The sequence below is a fragment of the Giraffa tippelskirchi genome, chromosome 1 (assembly GCF_054371585.1).
Source record: "Giraffa tippelskirchi isolate mGirTip1 chromosome 1, T2T-mGirTip1v1.2.pri, whole genome shotgun sequence".
NCBI lineage: Eukaryota > Metazoa > Chordata > Mammalia > Artiodactyla > Giraffidae > Giraffa > Giraffa tippelskirchi.
Window position 1 is genome coordinate 164,698,990 of NC_137275.1, and position 20,027 is coordinate 164,719,016.

The 20,027-nt window shown below is 38.9% G+C and overlaps 1 protein-coding gene across 29 annotated transcripts in view; it reads left to right on the forward strand.

Annotated features, from left to right (window-relative positions):
• CFAP95 (cilia and flagella associated protein 95) overlaps positions 1–20,027 on the forward strand; it is a 243,907-nt gene that overhangs the window by 100,407 nt on the left and 123,473 nt on the right. For 3 of the 29 annotated variants that reach the window (XM_081504602.1, XM_081504540.1, XM_081504644.1), the window contains 2 exons: positions 3,242–3,322; positions 6,503–6,635. The exons of 25 other annotated variants lie outside the window; for them this stretch is intronic. Coding sequence is in view for 1 of the 4 variants with exons in the window: in XM_081504644.1 (XP_081360770.1) it covers positions 3,242–3,299 (58 nt within the window). In the remaining 3 variants the exon portion in view is untranslated. Of the gene's footprint in view, positions 1–3,241; positions 3,323–6,502; positions 6,636–20,027 lie in introns of those variants that run through there. One more of the 29 variants, XM_081504560.1, reaches the window with a different exon arrangement.

Consider the following 20,027-nt stretch of genomic DNA (forward strand, 5'->3'; position numbering starts at 1 on the left):
CACCTAGTTGGCACTTGGTTCAAAGATAGCTGGGATGTCAGAGACATCCTGGCCATGAGTAGTTCATCATGTGGCAGAACAGACTGGGCTTATTCATTTGGTAGTAATGCAGGGATCACAAGAGAAGCAAATGGGGATGCTTCTGTGCACAAGGGTTTGTCAGACATCTGCTTGTGTCATGCTTACTAAAGCCTGGCTGGAGCGAGTCAGGAGTTCAGCCTGGAGTCTGTCTGGGTGGGCTCTACCAAAGAGTGTGGGTAGAAGGAGGGGGTAATTTCTGTCTATTTTTGCAGTCGACCACAGTCTGTGCCGTTGCATGCTTCTTATGCAAAGTCCTTTGTACAAAAATTATGCCTCTTCCTGCTCAGTACTTCTACAAGAGAGTCAAGAGGGAATCTTGCCCATTTGTTTTAAATTGGTAACATAATTGGTGCTTTTTTGTCACTTGTGGCCCAAGTTGTTGGTGTTCATGGAGCCTAGTTATGAGCTAGGATAACCCTTTTGGATCAATCCCTAAGGCAAAGTAAATCCCTCCACTCAGGGGTCCTGGATAGCTAAGAATTATGAGAAGTTCTTCCTTTGTCACAGATCTGGAAATAGTGCAAACAAAGAACAAAGAAATAAGAAAAAATAATACATTGACTTCTATCTCCTGATGTTCTAGAACTACCTCATTGCAGCTGAAGAATCAAAGCAGTTCCTAACTCAGGAAGGCAACTAGCCCTTAAGTTAAGCACGTTGTAGGAAAAAATGGAAGCAGTGACAAATTTTATTTTCTTCACTTCAGTTCAGTCGCTCAGTCGTGTCCGACTCTTTGCGACCCCATGGACTGCAGCACATCAGGCTTCCCTGTCCATCACCAACTCCTGGAGTTTGCTCAAACTCATGTCCATTGAGTTGGTTTATTTTGGGGGGCTCCAAAATCACTGCAGTTGGTGACTGCAGTCATGAAATTAAAGAATGCTTGCTCCTTGGAGGGAAAGCTTATGACAAAACCTGGACTGTATATTAAAAAGCAGAAACATCACTTTGCTGACAAAAAGATCCATATAGTCCAAAAAACCATAAAGCTATGGTTTTTCCAGTAGTCATGTGTGGATGGAAGAGTTGGACCATAAAGAAGGCTGGGTGCAGAAGAACTGATGCTTTCAAACTGTGGTGCTCGAGATGACTCTTGAGGATCCCTTGGACAGCAAGGAGGTCAAACCAATTAATCCTAAATGAAATCAACCCAGAATATTCATTGCAAGGACTGTTGCTGAAGCTGATGCAAAGAGCTGACAGAGGAGCCTGGCATGCTGCTGTCCATGGGGTCACAAACAGTCAGACACGACTTAGTGTCTGGAGCGACAGGATAGTACCATCCATCCAGGGCTAGCTACCATTTCAGGAGGTTTGCTGATACCCTGAACCCAAGTCATCCAGGCTTATAAGTTGTAGGAGGCAATAATTACACAGGTGAGAAGACTAAATTGAGTTTCTTAAAAGTGATCAGGGGCTAAAGTACAGAATATACAGATTTAGAGTTGATAATTAGAGCTGAGAACCAACATGTGCCATCACTTTTAATATATTTACATTTCATCATCGCAACAATTTCAGTGAATACTGTGTGTGTATATGTGTATGTGTGTGTGTTTGTGTGTGATTATCATTAGTACTTCTCTTTGGCACTTAAGCCTCAAATTGGTGAAGGGACTTGTTGGAATTCAAACCAAGATCATCTGAAAATAATCTCAGAACTCTTCACATATTCACTGTTGAGCAAAGTATGCTTCAACTCTTAAGAGATTAAGGAGATACTGTTCATTTAGCCTCTGACTTTCCAGTCCTGTGTTGTGGCCAGTTTGTCAAATGGGCACACAATCCATGGCCCACCTGATCTTCCTAATAGAAAGCTAGGTCTTTATTTCTTTAGCCTGACCACTTTCTGCCTGATGTTACCTGCATCTGAAATTCTTGTTTTTCCATGTATTAATAATTTATCAGCCATTATTTTTACGAACCAAAAGATAGAAGCTTGCCATGTACTTAGAGGCTCAAAACATAGAATTGTGGCCATTTCTGACTGTTTTAGAAACAGTCCTCACTCTGAACATTATCCCCAAATTCTCCTTAAGTCTGATATTAGTTGCTCCCCCATCATTTGTGCTTTTTGTGTGTCTCTATTATGGCACTCACCTGCTTTTCTTATTACCATTTAATAGTTTTTAGAGAGGAGGCATCATGTCTACTCATTGAGGGCCACTTGTGTCTAAAACACAGTGGGAACTCAGAAATGCTGAGGAAATTAGTATAAAGACATCTGTCATAATCATATACTGGTATGGTGAGTGTATGGATAATTGACAATAATTGCAATCCATATGATCAGAATGGGGTTAGCTAAGAAGACTCAGGTAATTAACAGGTTTATATTACCAAGAGTTTCTGTTATAATCTTGGGAAAATGGGAGGAGTTAGCAAAAATGACCTAAGAAAATTTATGCCCTGCATGGTAAACAGTTTGCCAAAGCATCTATTAATCTGACTGAAATACTACTTCAAGTAAAAAAAAAAAAAAAATTGCTCACAAGCCAGAGCATTAATTTGAATGAGTACTTCTCATGTCCCAAAGATGGTGAAAGTTGAACAGTGTAGCACAATGGGTGTGATGAAGGCAGCTAGTAACACTGAAGGCTGAAAAGATGGCGTGGAAGAGGAGTGGAGAGGAAAGTTGTTTTGAAGAAATGCGGCACTGAAAGAAAATCAGCGTGCACACTAGCTTTCTCAGGTTCACAGTCTGTGTACAGATTTGGTTATATAAACTGCAACTGCCTGTGGTAGCTACAAACTTGGAGAATGATGGTCCTGAATTGGATGTTTGAAGATAAATATTTAGTTTGCCTTTTTTGTATTTGTCTCAAGCCTTCCTCACTTAAATTTCTTACTGTAGAAAATGAAATTGCTTCATAAGTACTCTGAAGGTCCCTGGTGATGGTTCATTTTATCTCTACTCAAGCCTTCTGTTTGTGTTATGGGCTTGAGAAGTATTTAATAAGTGACAGGATTTTGTCATCTTTTGATTGTCTGAACACAAACTATCTTACTGATGTAAGTCACCTTTCTATCACATACTGGGAGTGGACAGCAGCTGTCCCAGTGAAGTAAAACAAAGAAATCAAAAAGCTGAAATAAGTAACCAAAATATCAAAATGAATGACATTCAAATTTGACTTCTCCATGGCATATCTATTTACAGCACTATAGATGACCAAGAATTAGCCATGGAAGTAAGTACTCTACAGAGCTTCAGTTAAAAGGAAAAAGAAGAAAAAAACAGGTACCAATTCCCATCTTCCAGATAAAAATATTATTTAAAAATTTATATTCTCTTTATGAAAGCTTAATTTATATTAACACTACATGAGTCTTAAAAATATAGAGATTGACCAAATAGTAAAATTTGTAACAAGAGAAGATTTTATACAGTCTGCAGTCTTGGTATACAGCAATGCAAGGAAGAGATGTACTTGAAGAAAAAACTTGTAATAGTTCAGCTCTGAGGATTCTTGAGAAAAATTAGATTTATCTCTTCTCCTGAGTTGCTAAATACTAGTGAGCAATCTGGTTAAAAGTTAAACATGAAATCTCAAAAGCTTTGCCTATCCACAAATATCATTTTCTATGTCCTTATCCTTCAAGGTAAAGATAAAGAGTGTTTTCTAGAGAGCATCCAGGGCACCAACATAAATGACTCCTTTTGGAGGAGAAGCATTAAAGGAGCCCCACAAATGGGGAAGAAAAGGGCTGTGGACTCTCCAAATAGGCTTTTGAGAGGTTGTCCCTTCTGCACTTTGCTGCATCAGCTATGCACTCCACCCCTTAATCCTGCTCCTCTCTCAAACCACCAGTGGCATTCTCAAAAAGTGGATGATACTTAGTTGTCTGCACCTTTTGCCCCAGCCACTCCTTCTTGTCTGGCTTCTGCGATCATCTGTGCTTCCTATCAACTATTGCCCTTCAGATCCACTCCCCACTCTTCCTCTTCCTGTTCTAGACCCTGAGAGGCTGTGCTTTAGAGATGCTTCAGCGGACTCAATTGCCCTCTGGCTTAGGGTTGACTGGTTTAGCAAATGAAAATATAGGACATCAGGCTAAATTAGAATTTCCAGTAAAAGGATAAGTCTTTAATGCAAGTATGTCCCATGTCATATGCAATATGAATACTTAGACTTAACCAGAAATTCAAATTTAACTGGATGTGTTGTGTTTTATCTGGCAACCCCACTCTGGCTTCCCATTGGTTTAGTCAGTGGGAGCACCAACAGGCAATCAAGAAAATCGAAGTGAAGTCAGAGTATTTCCGTGCCCTGTTCCCTCTTGACTAGGTTGATACAGGCTGATTTTATCCATTGACAGATGGTCCCATCTCTTGTCATGCAGTCCTTGGCTCCAGGAGCCTCTCCTTTCCCAAGTTCCTTCTGACATAGGAAAGGTAAATACTTCTCCAGTGCTCACATTCTTTGTTCTTCCTTAATACTACCTGGGTACCTTGTCATTTTCCTGCTTCCTTCTCATATTTCCCATACCTTTTTAAATACTATACTAAATGCTTCTTAAATAAACCAAATCGAACAGCTATCTGCTTCCTGCCTGGATCCCTAAACAGATGCGCTCTTACAGACCTAGTCCCAACATTGTCTTCTGGACTCTGACACCCTCCATTTCTCACAACAGTGGCAACGTTGACCCAAGAGTCCTTTTGTGAGTCATAGATGCACTGCCCTGCCCCCTTCAACTCCTCTTTCACTGGCTTGACTTACTTTTCCTAACTGTAACACCCAGGTATTTCCCTGGGTTGACTTTTACCCTGCTCTCTGTATACAGTGCCTTAGACTCTACTATTACCTTTATGTGGAATTCATTTTTTTCTTTTATTTATTGTGATGCCAATGACAGAAAATATTCACATGTATGACATAATGCCTTGAATATGCCCAAAGTGCAATGAGGTCCCAGGAAATTGGTTGGGAACTGAAAAAAAATAGTTGTGGTCAATTTCATGTGTCAACTTGACTGAGCTACGGTGCCCAGATATTTCATCAAATATTGTTCTGGATATTTTCTGTGAGGGTGTTTTTGGATGAGATCTACAATTAAATTGGTAGACTTTGAGTAAAGCAGATTGCCTTTAAAATATGATGGGCCTCTTCCAGTTGTTTGAAGGCCTGGATAGAACAAAAATGCTGACCTCCCTTGAGCAAGAAGGAATACTGCAACAGACTTCCTTCTGACTTCAACTGCAACATCAGCTCTTCCTAGTCTGCAGCCTAAGAGCCCACCATGCAGATTTTGGACTTGCCAACCTCCATAAATCATGAGTCAATTCCTTAAAATCTATCTATCTACACACACACACACACACACACATGCACATACACATCCTGTTGGTTTTGTTCCTCTGGAGAATCCTGACTAATATAATAGTATACAGAATGCATTCAGATGGGAGAAGAGGGTGGGTATAACAATCAGTAAAGCATTTTTCAAAGGTATGATATAGAGGAGATTGGCTACAAATTATGAAATATTTAGATCAGGCTGGGTTTAACTGTGCTGCTTTCTCTCCCACCTGGAAAAGCTTTTCAGAATGTAGGTCAATGAGAGTGATATTATTATAGGCATATAAGTAGTTCACATACTTCTGCTTGCAAGAAACAAAATTCTTAGACTGGCTGAAACAGTACGTGCTTTTATGATCTCAAGTAACATGAAGTTCAAAGGTAGGACAGACCCTTGGTCTGCTGTGTCCTGGCTCCTGAGTTCTCTTGCCTCTGCCCTCCTCAGACTGGCCACATAATGGATGAAGTTGTTCTGGCCCTCATGTCCAGGCATGAAATGTTCAAAGGAAAGAGAATGACTTTCCTTTCTTTGATGTATTTCTCAGAAGCTAGGAAGACTTCCCTGAGTCTCCTTCATGTATATCTCAGTGGCCAGAATGGGGTCATTTGCACATTCCTAAAACCATCTCTGGCAAGGGGGATGCCATGACTGGCTTAGACAAGCCAGAATCTCCTCCTGAACTGCAAATGGGGTTGGCTTCCACTGGATTCTGTTACATGGCTACCTGATGTAAAGCAGGATGTCAGGAAGAAAGAAGAGGAAAGCAGATGTTGAGCAGGTAGCCAACAGAATCCACCAAATTGGCCACCTAGATCTTGACTGTCCCTTCTTTTCATGCATCTGAGTGTTGTCTTGATACTCTGCCAAACAAAACATTGCTTTCTTTTAAAAAAAATCAAACCACACTCAGTATATGATTTTTTGAAAACTTACTTCAGTTACTGGGATGTGAGGGTAAGTTATATCACATAGCATGTGACAGTTTAATTAAAAACCTCCATTAAGTGTCTCTGCTCTCACGTTTCTTCATCCTCCTCCTTCTCTTGCATCCCTCCATTCACCAAACCATTTCCTATTTTAAGACTTGAACTCATACCATTTTCCTTGTCTCATGCAGGGAATCTGCCTACTACTATTGATGTGAGGCCCTGGAAGCCCAGCTGCCACCCTCAGATTTATCAAAGTACCCATTCAGTCACTAGTTGCTGAAAAAATAAATTTTCTTTGTATCATTCATTACATGCAGAAAAGCCTATAATACTATTTTCTTTGAAAGTGTAAAGCTTTTGCAAACTTGGTATTTCAACCAATGTTAGTAAAAAGTTACTTGTGACCTATCTCACAAGCCATTGTAATGTATCAGAGTGCTAAGGCTATGTAGTAGAAGACTTCTAATTAATAATAATCAATAACCTGACCTCTCTCCTGAACTTGAGTCTCATATATGCTGCTTATCTCCACCAGACAGGAAAGGAACCTCATTATATTCAAGATGAAATAATCTTCCATTGCAAATTTGTCTCTCCTATTTCCTATTGCTATTAATAGCATCACTATCTTCCCAATAGTCATTTTAATTTCTTTCTCCATTGCTCTCTCTATTAATCTCTCACTTCCAAAAATTTGGTCTGGAGATTTTAACAGGTGTTTCTTCAAGGAAGTGTTCTGTTAGCCAAATGTCACTGGGGAATAATATATGCCATATCTCTATCTCGGAGCATCAAAACACACGTTCAAATATCAAAGACCCTGAGAAATTCTGTAGAATAGAAGGCAGTTTACTCTTATTTAATCTAGTATTTCCTGGGCTTATTTCATCACAGAATCATTTTTGCTGGGAATGTTTTTTCATATATTCTAGGGTATTCGTATGTAATGGAAAATAGGGAAAACATCACTCTAAGCATTTTCTAAATACGGATGGAGAGCAAAATTAATATTTATTGTGTAGTAAAAACCATATTCATAGGTGAAGCAGACTTTTTCTTTTCTTCTTCTTTTTTTTTAAACTCCTATACTGTGGCCTGCCAGCCACAAGTGCCATGCTGCAGGCCTTCTGTGGGTGGCCTGCCTCAGTGTACCACAGATGTGTGTGGGCTGAGCCTCCCTCACAGGGCTCACAGGTCTCTGGGACTCAGCAAGGGAGGGTGGTTGTGGGGGGAACTTCTGTAAAGAAGGTGGAAAATAATTTTTCTATAATTTATGAAGTTGTGAAAAAGCCATTATCATGATTTTTACAGTGAATAGTGGGATATTGCAGAAATAATAAGAGATTTTCCTAATTTCAAAAAAAATTCCAGTACTACTAATAAGGAAAAAAAGCCCAAGTACTTCTTTTAGTAAACAGACTTAGACAGAAATCCAACTTCATGATGATGAAGTATAAATTCACATTAAATGTTATGATAATTGGCATGTACATGTTCAACTCTTCTCCCTTATCTTTCTAAATGAAGGGTAATGGCTAACTCCGCTTTACCTTCTAAAAATGACTTGTGTCACATTTCACTCTGAGATTTTCATTAAACACGACTAAAACTTGTGGCCTAGGGTTCCAATTATCATTTTAATATAGGCAGGATCAAGTATTCATTGATTATAAGTACTTTATTCTCTATTGTACTACCAGACCAAGGATTAACAAGTCTTTTTTCCCTTAAAACTTAATGTGTTGAATTCATATAGGTGCGTAATATATGTCCATTTATTTATTGAACATTAGAATGTTAGATTCTATAGGCTTTTGGCCTAATCTTAAGAACTGTTAGAAAAAAATTGCATTTAATTAAACTTAAGTCTATACAGTGGGTGGAGTTGCCAAGTAAGAAAACAAATTTGGAGACATTTGGGAGAGGATAAATTCAAGTTGTAATTGGAGAGTGAGGAGAGATTTAAAAAATGGATTAAAAGAGTATTTTTCAATATTGTACATGTTAGGTACTTTTAATTCATATTTTTATTAAATATGTATACAAACTCTGAGTAGGCTTATTTCAGATACTATACTGATAAGATAGCCAATATGACTCTGGCAATTAAAGAGTTGATTGGGCTTTTTTTAAAAATGAGACCCCAGAATTGGCCACAAGAAAGTCCTTATTCATTACTTAAAAAACAAACTGCATAGTATATATAGTGACTTTTTAAAAACTGAAGTACATCAAACAAAGAAATATTTCTAAAAGCCTCAAGCAAATGTAGGAATCTGAAAACACTTTTCTTTTCAAGCCAACTGAAGAAAAGAACATAGGGAAATCGTAAAGTAGAGAGCATTTCTTTTCAGAATGCCTCTTTCTCATAAGTAGTTTAAAGTCCAGTGGAGTATGCAAAAAGCTCTTTCATAAAGCAGGAAAATAGAAGGAAAAAGGCTGTTGGCATTTCTGATTTTATTGGATAATTGTTAAACAGTGGCTATGAAAGACAGTAAAAGACTCAAGGAAATGGGTAATCCAGAGGCAGGATAAGATGATTTTTAAAAAGCAGATGAAGTAAGTGTGGAGGCAAATTTAATGCCTCTCACTTTAGAGAAATCAGGCAGAGAAAAGTATCTCAAGAGATTGCCAGACAGATGGTATGCTACAGAACCTTAGATTTCTCTGAAGAATGAGCCTGCCTCAGTTCAAGTCCTGGAGTAGGGGAAGGAGTTTTTCTGAGTGGAGGGTAAGCAGATCATTTCACCTTTCAGTCGCTGCTTTATATGATGTGAGGGTGGTGATCATTCATGGGAAAGTATCAGTGATGGAATTTTTAAATATTTCTAGATGTTTAGAGCTAAACAGTAGCAAATAAATCTCTATTTCTAGAATTTTAGTTCTAAACAGAAGAACTAAACAGTAGAACAGTAGGGCATGTGAGCATAACATACAATTTATTCAGTTATGCAGCACATAGTGACTTTCTTCCAAATAGTATGGAAATAGGGAAAGAAGAGTAAGTTTGTAGTGAACACTCCTAGTAAACATTACCTCAACCCAGTGATCAAGGTCAACATTAGCAGTAATAAGTAGTGTCTACCCTTGATAGGTGCCCCCAGTGACTCATCATTGAAGAATCCACCTGCAATGAAGGAAATACAGAGATGTGGGTTTGATCCCTGGGTTGAGAAGATCCCCTGGAGTAGGAAATAGCAACCCATACCAGTATTCTTGCCTGAAAAATTACATGGACAAAGGAGCCTGGTGGGCTGCAGTCCATGGGGTCACAAAGAGTTGGACACCACTGAGCAACTGAAAGCACGCACACACCCTTGATGTTATATGAAGAAAATGGCACTTGACCTCTGTGGTCTTCCTCTAAAATCCCCTCACTCCAGTTGAAGCGTGGGAAAACAGATAAATCCCAATTAAGGAACACTCTGTGAAATATCTTACCAGTATTCATCAAAATTTTCAAGGTCATCGAAAACAAGGAAAATCTGAGAAACTGTCATAGCCAAGAGGAGCCTAAGGACATATGATTACTAAATGTAATGTGACATTGTGCATGGTGATCCTGGAACAGAAGAGCATTGTATAAAAACTAAGGAGAATTGAATGAAGTAAGGACTTAGTAATAATACATCAGCATTAGTTCTTTAACTGTGACATATGTACTGTTCTAATGCTAATGATAGGGAAAACCAAGTGAGAGGTATGTGAGAACTCTGTACAACTTTTGTGTAAATCTAAAAATATTCTAAAATGAAAATTTCATTGAAACATTTTAAAAAGCGTTCATGGTAAATGCTGGCACCTGAAGATGTTGACTGAGAAATTGTTACAAAGATATGATATTTGATAGCCAAGCCTTGTAATATGAAATTTGTATTTTCCATAAGGCAATTTGCTTGGGTTAAATGCCTTATTTTTTATATGGCTAAAACACTTCTACATGAATTCAGTAAAACTGGTTCCAAAAAAGAAATCTGGTAGGCAAAAAAAAAAAAGTAAAGAAAAGATAGTTGAGTTCACAAATGCCAAAAAAAGAAGAACTCTGTAATTTTATTTATAAAAAGTTCAAAACATATAATTAAGGGAAAATTAACCTTTCAATTAGAAGTTGAAATGGTGATTATTTTAGGGGGTCACAGTATGACTAGGAGGGGCATTAGAGCTGCTTCAGGGAGCATAATGCTCTGTTTCTTGATCCAGCTGGTAGTTACCACACTGTATTCACTTTGTGAAAATTCACTGGGCTGTAAACTTTTGTATGCTTATTTTCAATATGTATGCTGTGCTGTGCTTAGTTGCTCAGTCATGTCCAACTCTTTGCAACCCCATGGAATGTAGCCTGCCAGGCTTCTCTGTCCATGGGGATTCTCCAGGCAAGAATACTGGAGTGGGTTGCCATTCCCTCCTCCAGGGGATCTTTGAAACTCAGGATTTGAACCCAGGTCTCTGGCATTGCAGGCGGATTCTTTACCAGCTGAGCTACCAGGGAAGCCCATTCAATATGTATATTATACCTCAATTTGAAAGTTTATTAAAGAAAACCTTTGAACTTGAGGGGTTGGCTAAGTTGCTTTCCAATGTTAAAAAAAATAGGTACTATAAATGGTTTCTGAATAGTAAATACATTTCAAAGCAGAAGATCTAGTATGCCATGTTGTTAGAAATGTATGTTGTCCATATATTTACTTACTCATTTCACAAATATTTATTAAGTAACTAGGACTGGCTTGTATCTAAAACCATAGATTATATGGGAAATAAACCTATAAATAGACAGTAATATGATTTCTGTAATAGAGATGTGTGCTGTGCAAATGTAATGAAATTCTAGAGATGTTCTTTGGTCTGTTGGGAGAAGTCAGAGAAGGCTACTCAATAAGTTGAAACATGATGAAAGAGCATACATTTGCCTAAAAGAAAGTGATTATTTTTACATTGAGCAAGGTGAGAGGAGGAGAGAATTCTAGACAGAGCCAATAGCTAGAGAAAAGTCACAGAGGCAGGATGAATTTTAGAAAATGCCTTGATTGGGAGAGTGGCAGGAATGATGGAAGCTAAGTGTTATTGACTAAATGTCTATGTCTTCAAGGAAATTCGTAAGTTGAAGTTTTGACCTCCAGTGTGATGGTATTATGAGATAGGTGTTTGGGAGGCAATTAGGTTTAGATGAGGTCATGAGGGTGGGGTCTTTGTTTGGAATGAATGAAGAGACCAGAGTTTGCTCCTACCACCTCCCTCTTTCCCCACCATGTGAGGACACAGAGAATGTCTGTCCACAAGCCAGGAAGAGAGACTTCATCAGACACCTAGTCGTCCTGCATCTTAATCTTGGACTTCCCAGCCTCCAGAACTATGAGAAATAAATGCTCATTGTTTAAGGTATGCAGTCTATGGTATTTTGTCATAGTAACCAAAACTGACTAAGATACTGAGGCAGTAGAGGAAGATAGATACCAGATCATAAAAAGCCAAGTATATCATGGAGAAGAAAGGACTTGATCCAGGATATTTTGAGCTTTAAGCAGTGAGTAATATGATAAGAAATATGATTAGAAAGATAAAGGCAGTGTGGAGAATGCTTGGAAGGAGCATGACTAGAAGCAGAAGGACCAGTGAAGAAGCTACCATAAAAGTGAGGAGAGAAATGTTGTCATTGTGGACAGAGAGCAGCAGACAGAGAAGTTTATGATTTAGAGTTGGCAGGTCTTAGTGATTAACTAGATATGGAGGGGGAGAGGTGGGAATCCAAGATGACATCAGTGGTACCATTGATGAGGATAGAGAACACTGAAGGAAAAGTGGAAATGTGGATGAAGATGAGTTCTATTTGGGACATGTTGAGTTTGGGACATCCAGGTGGGGACGTCTAGCAGGTAGTTGGATATAATGGGAATGGGACCCAGAAGAATAACCTGGAGTTATGAGGGTTTTCTGTGGTAGATATATAGTTAGTAATTAAAACTGAGTTTACTTATGAAAAGTAAGAAAATCCTCATGGATGAAGGTGTGTAGATAAAAGGAATAAACAGTTGAAACTCTTAAGAGTGTTGATGAAGTGCTATATTATGCATGGGTCCAAACTCTGTAATAAGGAAAGCATGGTCAGGCATGGATGTTTGGAATGGCCAAGAGACTGCAGGACCTTGTAAGGTGAAGTTATGGAATTTGGAATAGTGAGGGGATGAGAAAATGAGAGGGTGAAAGTTTGTGATAAGAGAGAATATTACCAGGGTTTAAGATATTCAGGCTGGGCTAGTTCTGAGGATAAATAGAACATGAGTTCCATGAAGACAGGAGTATTTCAATTCTGTATGCCCAGTATGTAGAACAGAGTGTGGCATATAACTGATGCTCAATAAATACTTGTTGAGAGCAGCAGACAGAGAAGTTTAAGATTTAGAGTTGAAGCCTGGCGGGTTATAGTCTATGGGGTCACAAAGAGTCGGACACTACTGAAGCGACTGAGCATGCACGCAGAGTAGACTGAGGGGAAGTTAATAGATTAGATGAGATCAAAGAAGTCTGGTGAAATTCTTAGAGAACTTGTATATGACCCTTTGTTTTTCTCTTGCTGCTTTTAGAATCCTCTCTTTATCTTTAACCTTTGCCATTTTAATTATATATCATGCTGTGGATCTGTTTGGGTTCATCTTGTTTGGGACCCTCTGTGCTTCCTGAGCATGCATGCATGCATGTGCTTCCCGTACCTGGCTATCTGTTTCCTTTTTCACATTTGGGAAGTTTTCAGGTATAATTTCTTCAAGTACATTTTCCATCCCTTTCTCTTTCTCTTCTCCTTTGAAACCGCTATTATGCATACGTTGGCACATTTTATATTATTCCCTATAGACTTTTGTGTGTTGCTTTCATTTTTTTAATTTGTCTTTCTATCTGCTATTCTGATTGGTTGATTTCCATTATTCTATATTGCACAACACTTATTTGTTCTTCTGTGTCATTTAGTTGACTATTCACTGCTTCTAGATTGCTTTTAGAAGTTGAATTATCTAATTTTTTATTGGTTCATCTTCATAGTTTCTAATTCCTTATTATAGTGATCTGCATTTCTATTAACGCTCTTTCTTAACCTGGTTAGCATTTTTATTACCACTTTTTTTGAACTCAGGTTCTGGTAGAGTTATGAGTTCTGTTTCTTTATTTGTTCTTTCAGGGGATTTCTCTTGCTCTTTTAATTGGGAGTAGTTCCTCTGCTTTTTTATTTTCCCTAACTTTCTTTCACTCTATGAATTTAGGAGAAACAGTTATCTACTGTGGTCTTGAAGAAGGAGTGTTTTTATGTGGGAGGATCCGTGTGTACACTGTGTGTGTCTGATGTCTTTGGTGTGAGAGTTCTTTTTGATATGGACACCAACCACATCTTTCCTCAGGGTTTGCTGGACACTTTCACCTCGAAGGGGGTGTGGTTGGTGTCAGAGGATCCAAAGCCTGTGTAGGGTGTGAGGTGGGGGCTTCACCTCTGCTTTATAGCTGTCACCACCTTGTCAGGGTGTGGTGTGGTCTGCTCCTCAGTTGTTAGAGTAGAAGTCACCCAGTCTCCATTTCCTTTGAGTGCATGCCATGCCCCAAAAGAAGTGATTCCTAAAGCAAGTGGGGCTCATGTGCTCACTGAGGACTGATGTGCCACCTGTGTGGATATCTGTGGCTCCACTTAGGAACAGCCCAAGGTAGCATCCCTTCCCTTGCTGTGGTCATCCCAGATCTAGTGCAAGGCTGTGGTGTGGAGTGGGTAGAGCCGGAACATCCACCAGGTTGGGGCTGGGAGTGAGGGTGTTGTGGCTGCAGGGATTGAGGTGTCTATGCGGCTGCCAGAGATCTGGGCTGCCTCTGTGGCAGTCTTCTCCCAGGACCTGTCTGCCCCAGATGCTGTGTTAAGCTGCAGTATGGAGTGGGCAGGGTCATGGTGCTCTGGGAGATGACATGTGCACACTCCTGCAGCACCACCGCCCCATGCATGCGCTGACAATGGCCACCTCTGCCCCACCCAGACCACACTCGAGCCCCCCCAGTCTGTTTGTGCATAGCTAGACTAAATCTTTTTCCAGGGCTCGGCTGGCCCAGATCTCATGCCAAGCTTTGGTGTGGAGTGAGCAAGGCTGAAGTGTTTGCCCCATTGGACTGGGGAGACTGACAAGACAACAGTCATCAATGCAAGGCTCTCTCCACCATGACTGTTGGCAAGCCAGCACACACAATCCTCTCAAGTAGAGTCTAGGCTTCTCTAGCCCTTCCGTCTGTCCCAGTAGTTCTCCCAGCAGCCAAGGAGTGTTGTCTCCTCTGTACAGGACCCCAGGACTGAGTTGTCTGGACTGTGGCTCAATCTGCCTACTCCCCAGAGCAAGGACCCACCCACGTGAACCTTCTCTTCCTTTCAGAATCCTTCCAGGGCACAGGTCCCAACCTCATGCCTTTATTCCAACCTACTTCATTACATGGAGATCTTTCTTGTAGCTTTGACTGTGCAGTTCTTCTGCCAGTTCCTGTTAGCTTTTCATGAGAATTGTTCCACATACAAATGTATTTTTGATGTGTTTGTGGAGGGAGGTGAGTTCCACATTCTTCTTCTCTGCCATCATGATCCATTTTCCCCAAATACTGTCCTTAATGAAGACTTTTCAGCTGAGAATTCACAATGAGGAGGGGATAATCTCTTCAATAAGTGGTGTTGGGAAAACTGGACAGTCACATGCAGAAGAATGAAACTGTGTAAGTACACCATACACAAAAATAAACTGAAAATGGATTAAAGAGCTAAATGTAAGACCCCAAGCCATGAAACCATAAAACTCCTGGAAGAAAGACAGCTCCTTGACATTGGTCTTTGGTCCCAGCAATGATCTTTCAAATTTGATAACAAAAGCAAAGGCAACAAAAGAAAAAATAAACAAGTGGGACTATACCAAGTTAAAAAGCTTTAGTTTTTGAACAGAAAAGGAAATCATCAACAAAATTAAAAAACAATTTATAGATGGGAGAAAATACAAGAAATCATATATCTGATAAAGGATTAATACTCAAAATATATAAAGAACTCATACAACTCAATAGAAACAGAAAACAATCCAATTTAAAAATGGGAAGAGAAGCAAATGAACATTTTTCAAAAGAAGACATACAGATGACCAAACAAGTACATCAACATAACTAATCAGGAAAATGCAAATCAGAACCACAATGAGATATTACCTCAAACCTGTTAGAATGACTATTATCAAAAAACAATAGATAAGTTTTGGAGAGGATGTGAAGAAAAGGGAACACTTGTACACTGTTGATGGGAATATAAATTGGTACAGCAAATATGGTAAGCATTATGGAGTTTCCTCAAAAAAATTAAGAATAGAACCATCATATGATCTAGCAATTCAACTTCTAAGTATTTATCCAAAGAAATGAAATCACTATCTTGAAGAGATATCTGCACTACTCTGTTCATTATAGCATTCAGTTCAGTTCAGTTCAGTCGCTCAGTCGTATCCGACTCTTTGCGACCCCATGAATTGCAGCATGCCAGGCCTCTCTGTCCATCACCCACTCCCGGAGTCTACCGAAACCCATGTCCATCGAGTCGGTGATGCCATCCAACCATTTCATCCTCTGTCGTCCCCTTCTCCTCCTGCCCCCAATCCTACCCAGCATTAGGGTCTTTTCCAATGAGTCAACTCTTTGCATGAGGTGGCCAAAGTATTGGAGTTTCAGCTTCAACATCAGTCCTTATTACTTAACAATAATCACAATATGGAAACAACCTAAGTGTCCATTGATGAGTAAATGGATAAAACATATTATATATATATACACAGTGTACATATATACATTTTATATAATATGTATATATATATATACACACACAATGGACTGTTATTTAGTCATAAATGCCGGAGTCCAGCTCCAGCAGGTCCAGGGGTTCCCTCAGGATGGACGGCGTCAGCGATACGAATGAGAAGACACAGCGAGTCTCAGCGTTTCCAAGTGTCTCCCCACTTTATTATTTTTTAAGACAGCTTTTATATTTTTAGTGGTATATAGAAACAAATGTAAAGTATAGAGTCATACCAATTCAGCTTAAGGGACATACCGATTCAGCTTAAGGGACATACCAACTTGGTTCAAGGAACATACCAACTTAGCTTAATGGGTATATCTTAATGGGCCTATCAAGTTAGCTCAATGGGCTAGCAGTTTCGACCCTCATCGAAGTCGTTTGCATGTCTTTAGTTACAAAAAGCCTCATTTTGTTTACATCATCTTCTGGCCTGGTGGCCTGCTAACACCTTGTGACTCTCTATTGATAAAGGTTGATCAATCAGAACACTTTTGTATAGGGCACATCAGGAAAGAATTCATCAACAGGAAGTTTTAAGGTAAAACCTGTTTTTGGTAATTTACTCTATGCTTGAGCTTAACAGAAAAGAATGTAGTTCCATAAAGTCAAAGAACAGCAAGCTAAAATTCAGCTCTAAGTAAGAATCATCAGTTAAATCAACAATTGTCTTATTATTTGTATTAAAGCTAAACTTCTACTTATATAAATCTCTAACTATTATGCTTTTATTATATAGGCTAAATACGTTAAGAGTAAAAACATAGTGAGTAAATATAGATTAAGTGACAGTTTCACAAAGTAATATTTTTTGTATTTCCTAACAAGACTTTTTTCCTGTGAAGGGTTTTGTGCCCATAGGGTCTTTCTGTGCGGAGGCTCTCAATGCTGATTTTATTACTAGGGAGCAGTTATGCACATTAGCTCCAAAGGCACAGGTACATTTATTAAACAAACCAATATGTTAGCAAAAGGAATTTAGATCAGCATACTCTATATCCCAGATAATTTTATTTAGGGTGCTACCGTTCAGGGGGCTTGTTGGTTTGAGGTTTCAGAATGATCTGTTTTAGAAGGGAGTCAGGAAAGGCCTTTTGCCTAAGTCACAGAAAATAAGAAGAGGTTTATTATAGCAAGCATCAGAAAGAGAGATGTCATTTTTAAGGTGAGCACTGAGACAGCCTCTCGAGAATCCCTGAGGCCTGAGTTGCTCTGCTCGTCAGTCCTTCTCCTCATGACTCTGTCATGAGTGGGGATCTATCTCGTGAGCTGGCTCTCGGCACATAAAAAAGAAAGAAATCCTGCCATTTGTAACAAGATGGATGGATCTTAAGGGCATTATGCTAAATGAAATGTCAAATAGAGAAAGACAAATACTATATGATCTCACTGATATGTAGAATCTAAACAAACAAAAACCACCAAACGCATAGATACAGAGAAAAGAGTGGTTGCCAGATGCAGAAGAGTGGGGTAAGTGGATGAAGGTGGTCAAAATGTATAAACTTCCAGTTGTAAGATGCGTAAGTCCTGAGGATGTCATGTACAACATTGGAAGTATAGTTAATAATATTCTATTGCATATTTCAAAGTTTCTAAGAAAGTAAATCTTAAAGTTCTCATCACAAGAAAAAAATTGTAACTATATGTAGTGATCATTTCACAATATTGTGTTCTATGTTGTATATTGTATATATTGTATTTTGGATGTCATTATGTTGTATGCCTAAAATAAATACAATGTTATATGTCAATTATATCTCAGTAAAAAACCAAAAGACTTCTCTTTACCTGTAAATGAAAAAGTTCCCACTTAAAAAAAAATACCAAGCTATAGTGACATCTTTATATATCTGTAAGTTTTACTTGAACTCAGAGACCCACAAGCTGAATAAATGGTTGTAAATCTCCTACCACTTCTGATGAAACTGACTGAGAATGGTTGAAAAAGAAGTAACAATTACTATTACTAGGAAAAATCTTGTCTTTAGTGTTGGCCTCTATGATACCATTTTTTTGCTGTATTATGTAAGATTCAGAAATGAAGATTATGTATCAAAGTGCTGATTTCCTCTTTCTGGATCTGGCAAACAGTGCTCGAGAGTAAATTGTGATTTGGTTAACACTTAAAATCTGGCTCCCTCTACTGGAGGATATGATACTTTTCCTCCTTTCGTTTTAACTTAGGTCCAAAAAGCACTGGCAGGATTGGGGTTCACAGTTCAGGTTTTTCTAGTTTTTTGTGCATATGGAAATTGCCTGTTTGATCAACTGGGCATATATAATAAATTATATATGATGCACATCAATAACATTCTGTAGCAATTACTGCATCAAATTAATATGTATTTCTTGATTGCCTCCGTAAGTCAGACGCAAGATATACAAAGATGTGTGAGATATGATCTTTGCTCCTCAGAGAGCTTATAGTTAATTAAGTTATATGAATGATGATTCCAGGGTATACATAGCTCCCTGTCTGCAACTCCCCATGGGCAAATTAAGTGACCTTTTTCACATTAAGAAGCACTGGTTCTTGACAGATGATTGATAATTTCTTTGCATAGCCACTTAATCTCCTTTATTTGGTATTGGTTCCAATATAGCTAGCTTTGAGGACTGACTGACTTTCTGAACTAGAAATTAGTGATTTTAATGAGAGGGTGATAATTTGTGTTGGGGTGGGTTACAAAATTTTGGTTCTGTTATTACTGTAGAAAATGATTTTGCATTATCAGTGAATAATCTAAAGTTCTTTTTTAATGGAAATGTCAGACTCTTTCTTCATAAGTTGATTGATTTCTTAGAAAGCACATCTGCATATTTGGTTCTATTTATTGGTCCAGATGTTTCAGGCTTAAGCTCATCTTGCAATCATAAAAGGCCTGTATAAATCTTTTGTAGTCAGTTCAGTATGTTACTTTTATCTGCCCATTGGAACTTACAGTTCATTGTAGTAACACCCTTCCTACCTAACTATATGTGTGTATACAGACCCTCACCTAATCGTGAACTACTAGGCTGAGAGAACAGAGACCAAAAGCCAGTCTGACTTTGTTTAGACCACTCTACTGCTCATTTATTCTGCTGCCTCAGGAAGCAAAATTTATATAGAGGAAGTCTATTGTAGTGTTTGTCAGAGCTTCAAACCCCAGCTCTGCCTTTTGCCAGCTGTTTCACCTTGGGAGGGCTTCCCAGGCAGTGCTAGTGGTGAAGAACCCATCTGCCAATGCAGGAGACATAAAAGACACAGGTTCGATTCCTGTGTCAGAAAGATCCTCTGGAGGAGGAAATGGCAACCCACTCCAGTGTTCTTGCTGGAATAATCCCATGGACAGAGGAACCTGGTGGGCTATAGTCCATGGGGTTGCAAGTTACTCACTCTCGTTATGCCTCACATTCCTCCTGAGATTGTTGTGATGAATAACAAATTAATATACACAAAGCCATTAGAACAGATTCTGATACATAGAATGCACATGTATGTATCACTTACATTATTATCACTCAATTTGTATGTGCAAGGGAAACTAATATGGTGTATAGAAATTCTAAGAAAGGATTCAAAAGTCAACTTACAAAATGAAACCCAACTGAATAAATACCATTTCTTGCTGGTTCTGGACACACAGATATGTGTGTTGGGGGTGGGGGGTGGGGGGAGTTTCTCTGGGGAAAGGGTGCCTTTTCAGTAACTGCAGGCATCAGGGTGAGAAACCTCAGTTCTGATCTAATAAACTAAATGTCAATCCCCTGCTGCTCCCATATTTTCTACTTAGAAGTTCTAAAAGCATTATGGAAATGATTTTTTAAAGTCCACTGGGGAGTAGGAACCTCTAGAGTCAAAACAAATAATTACACTTGAGCACAAC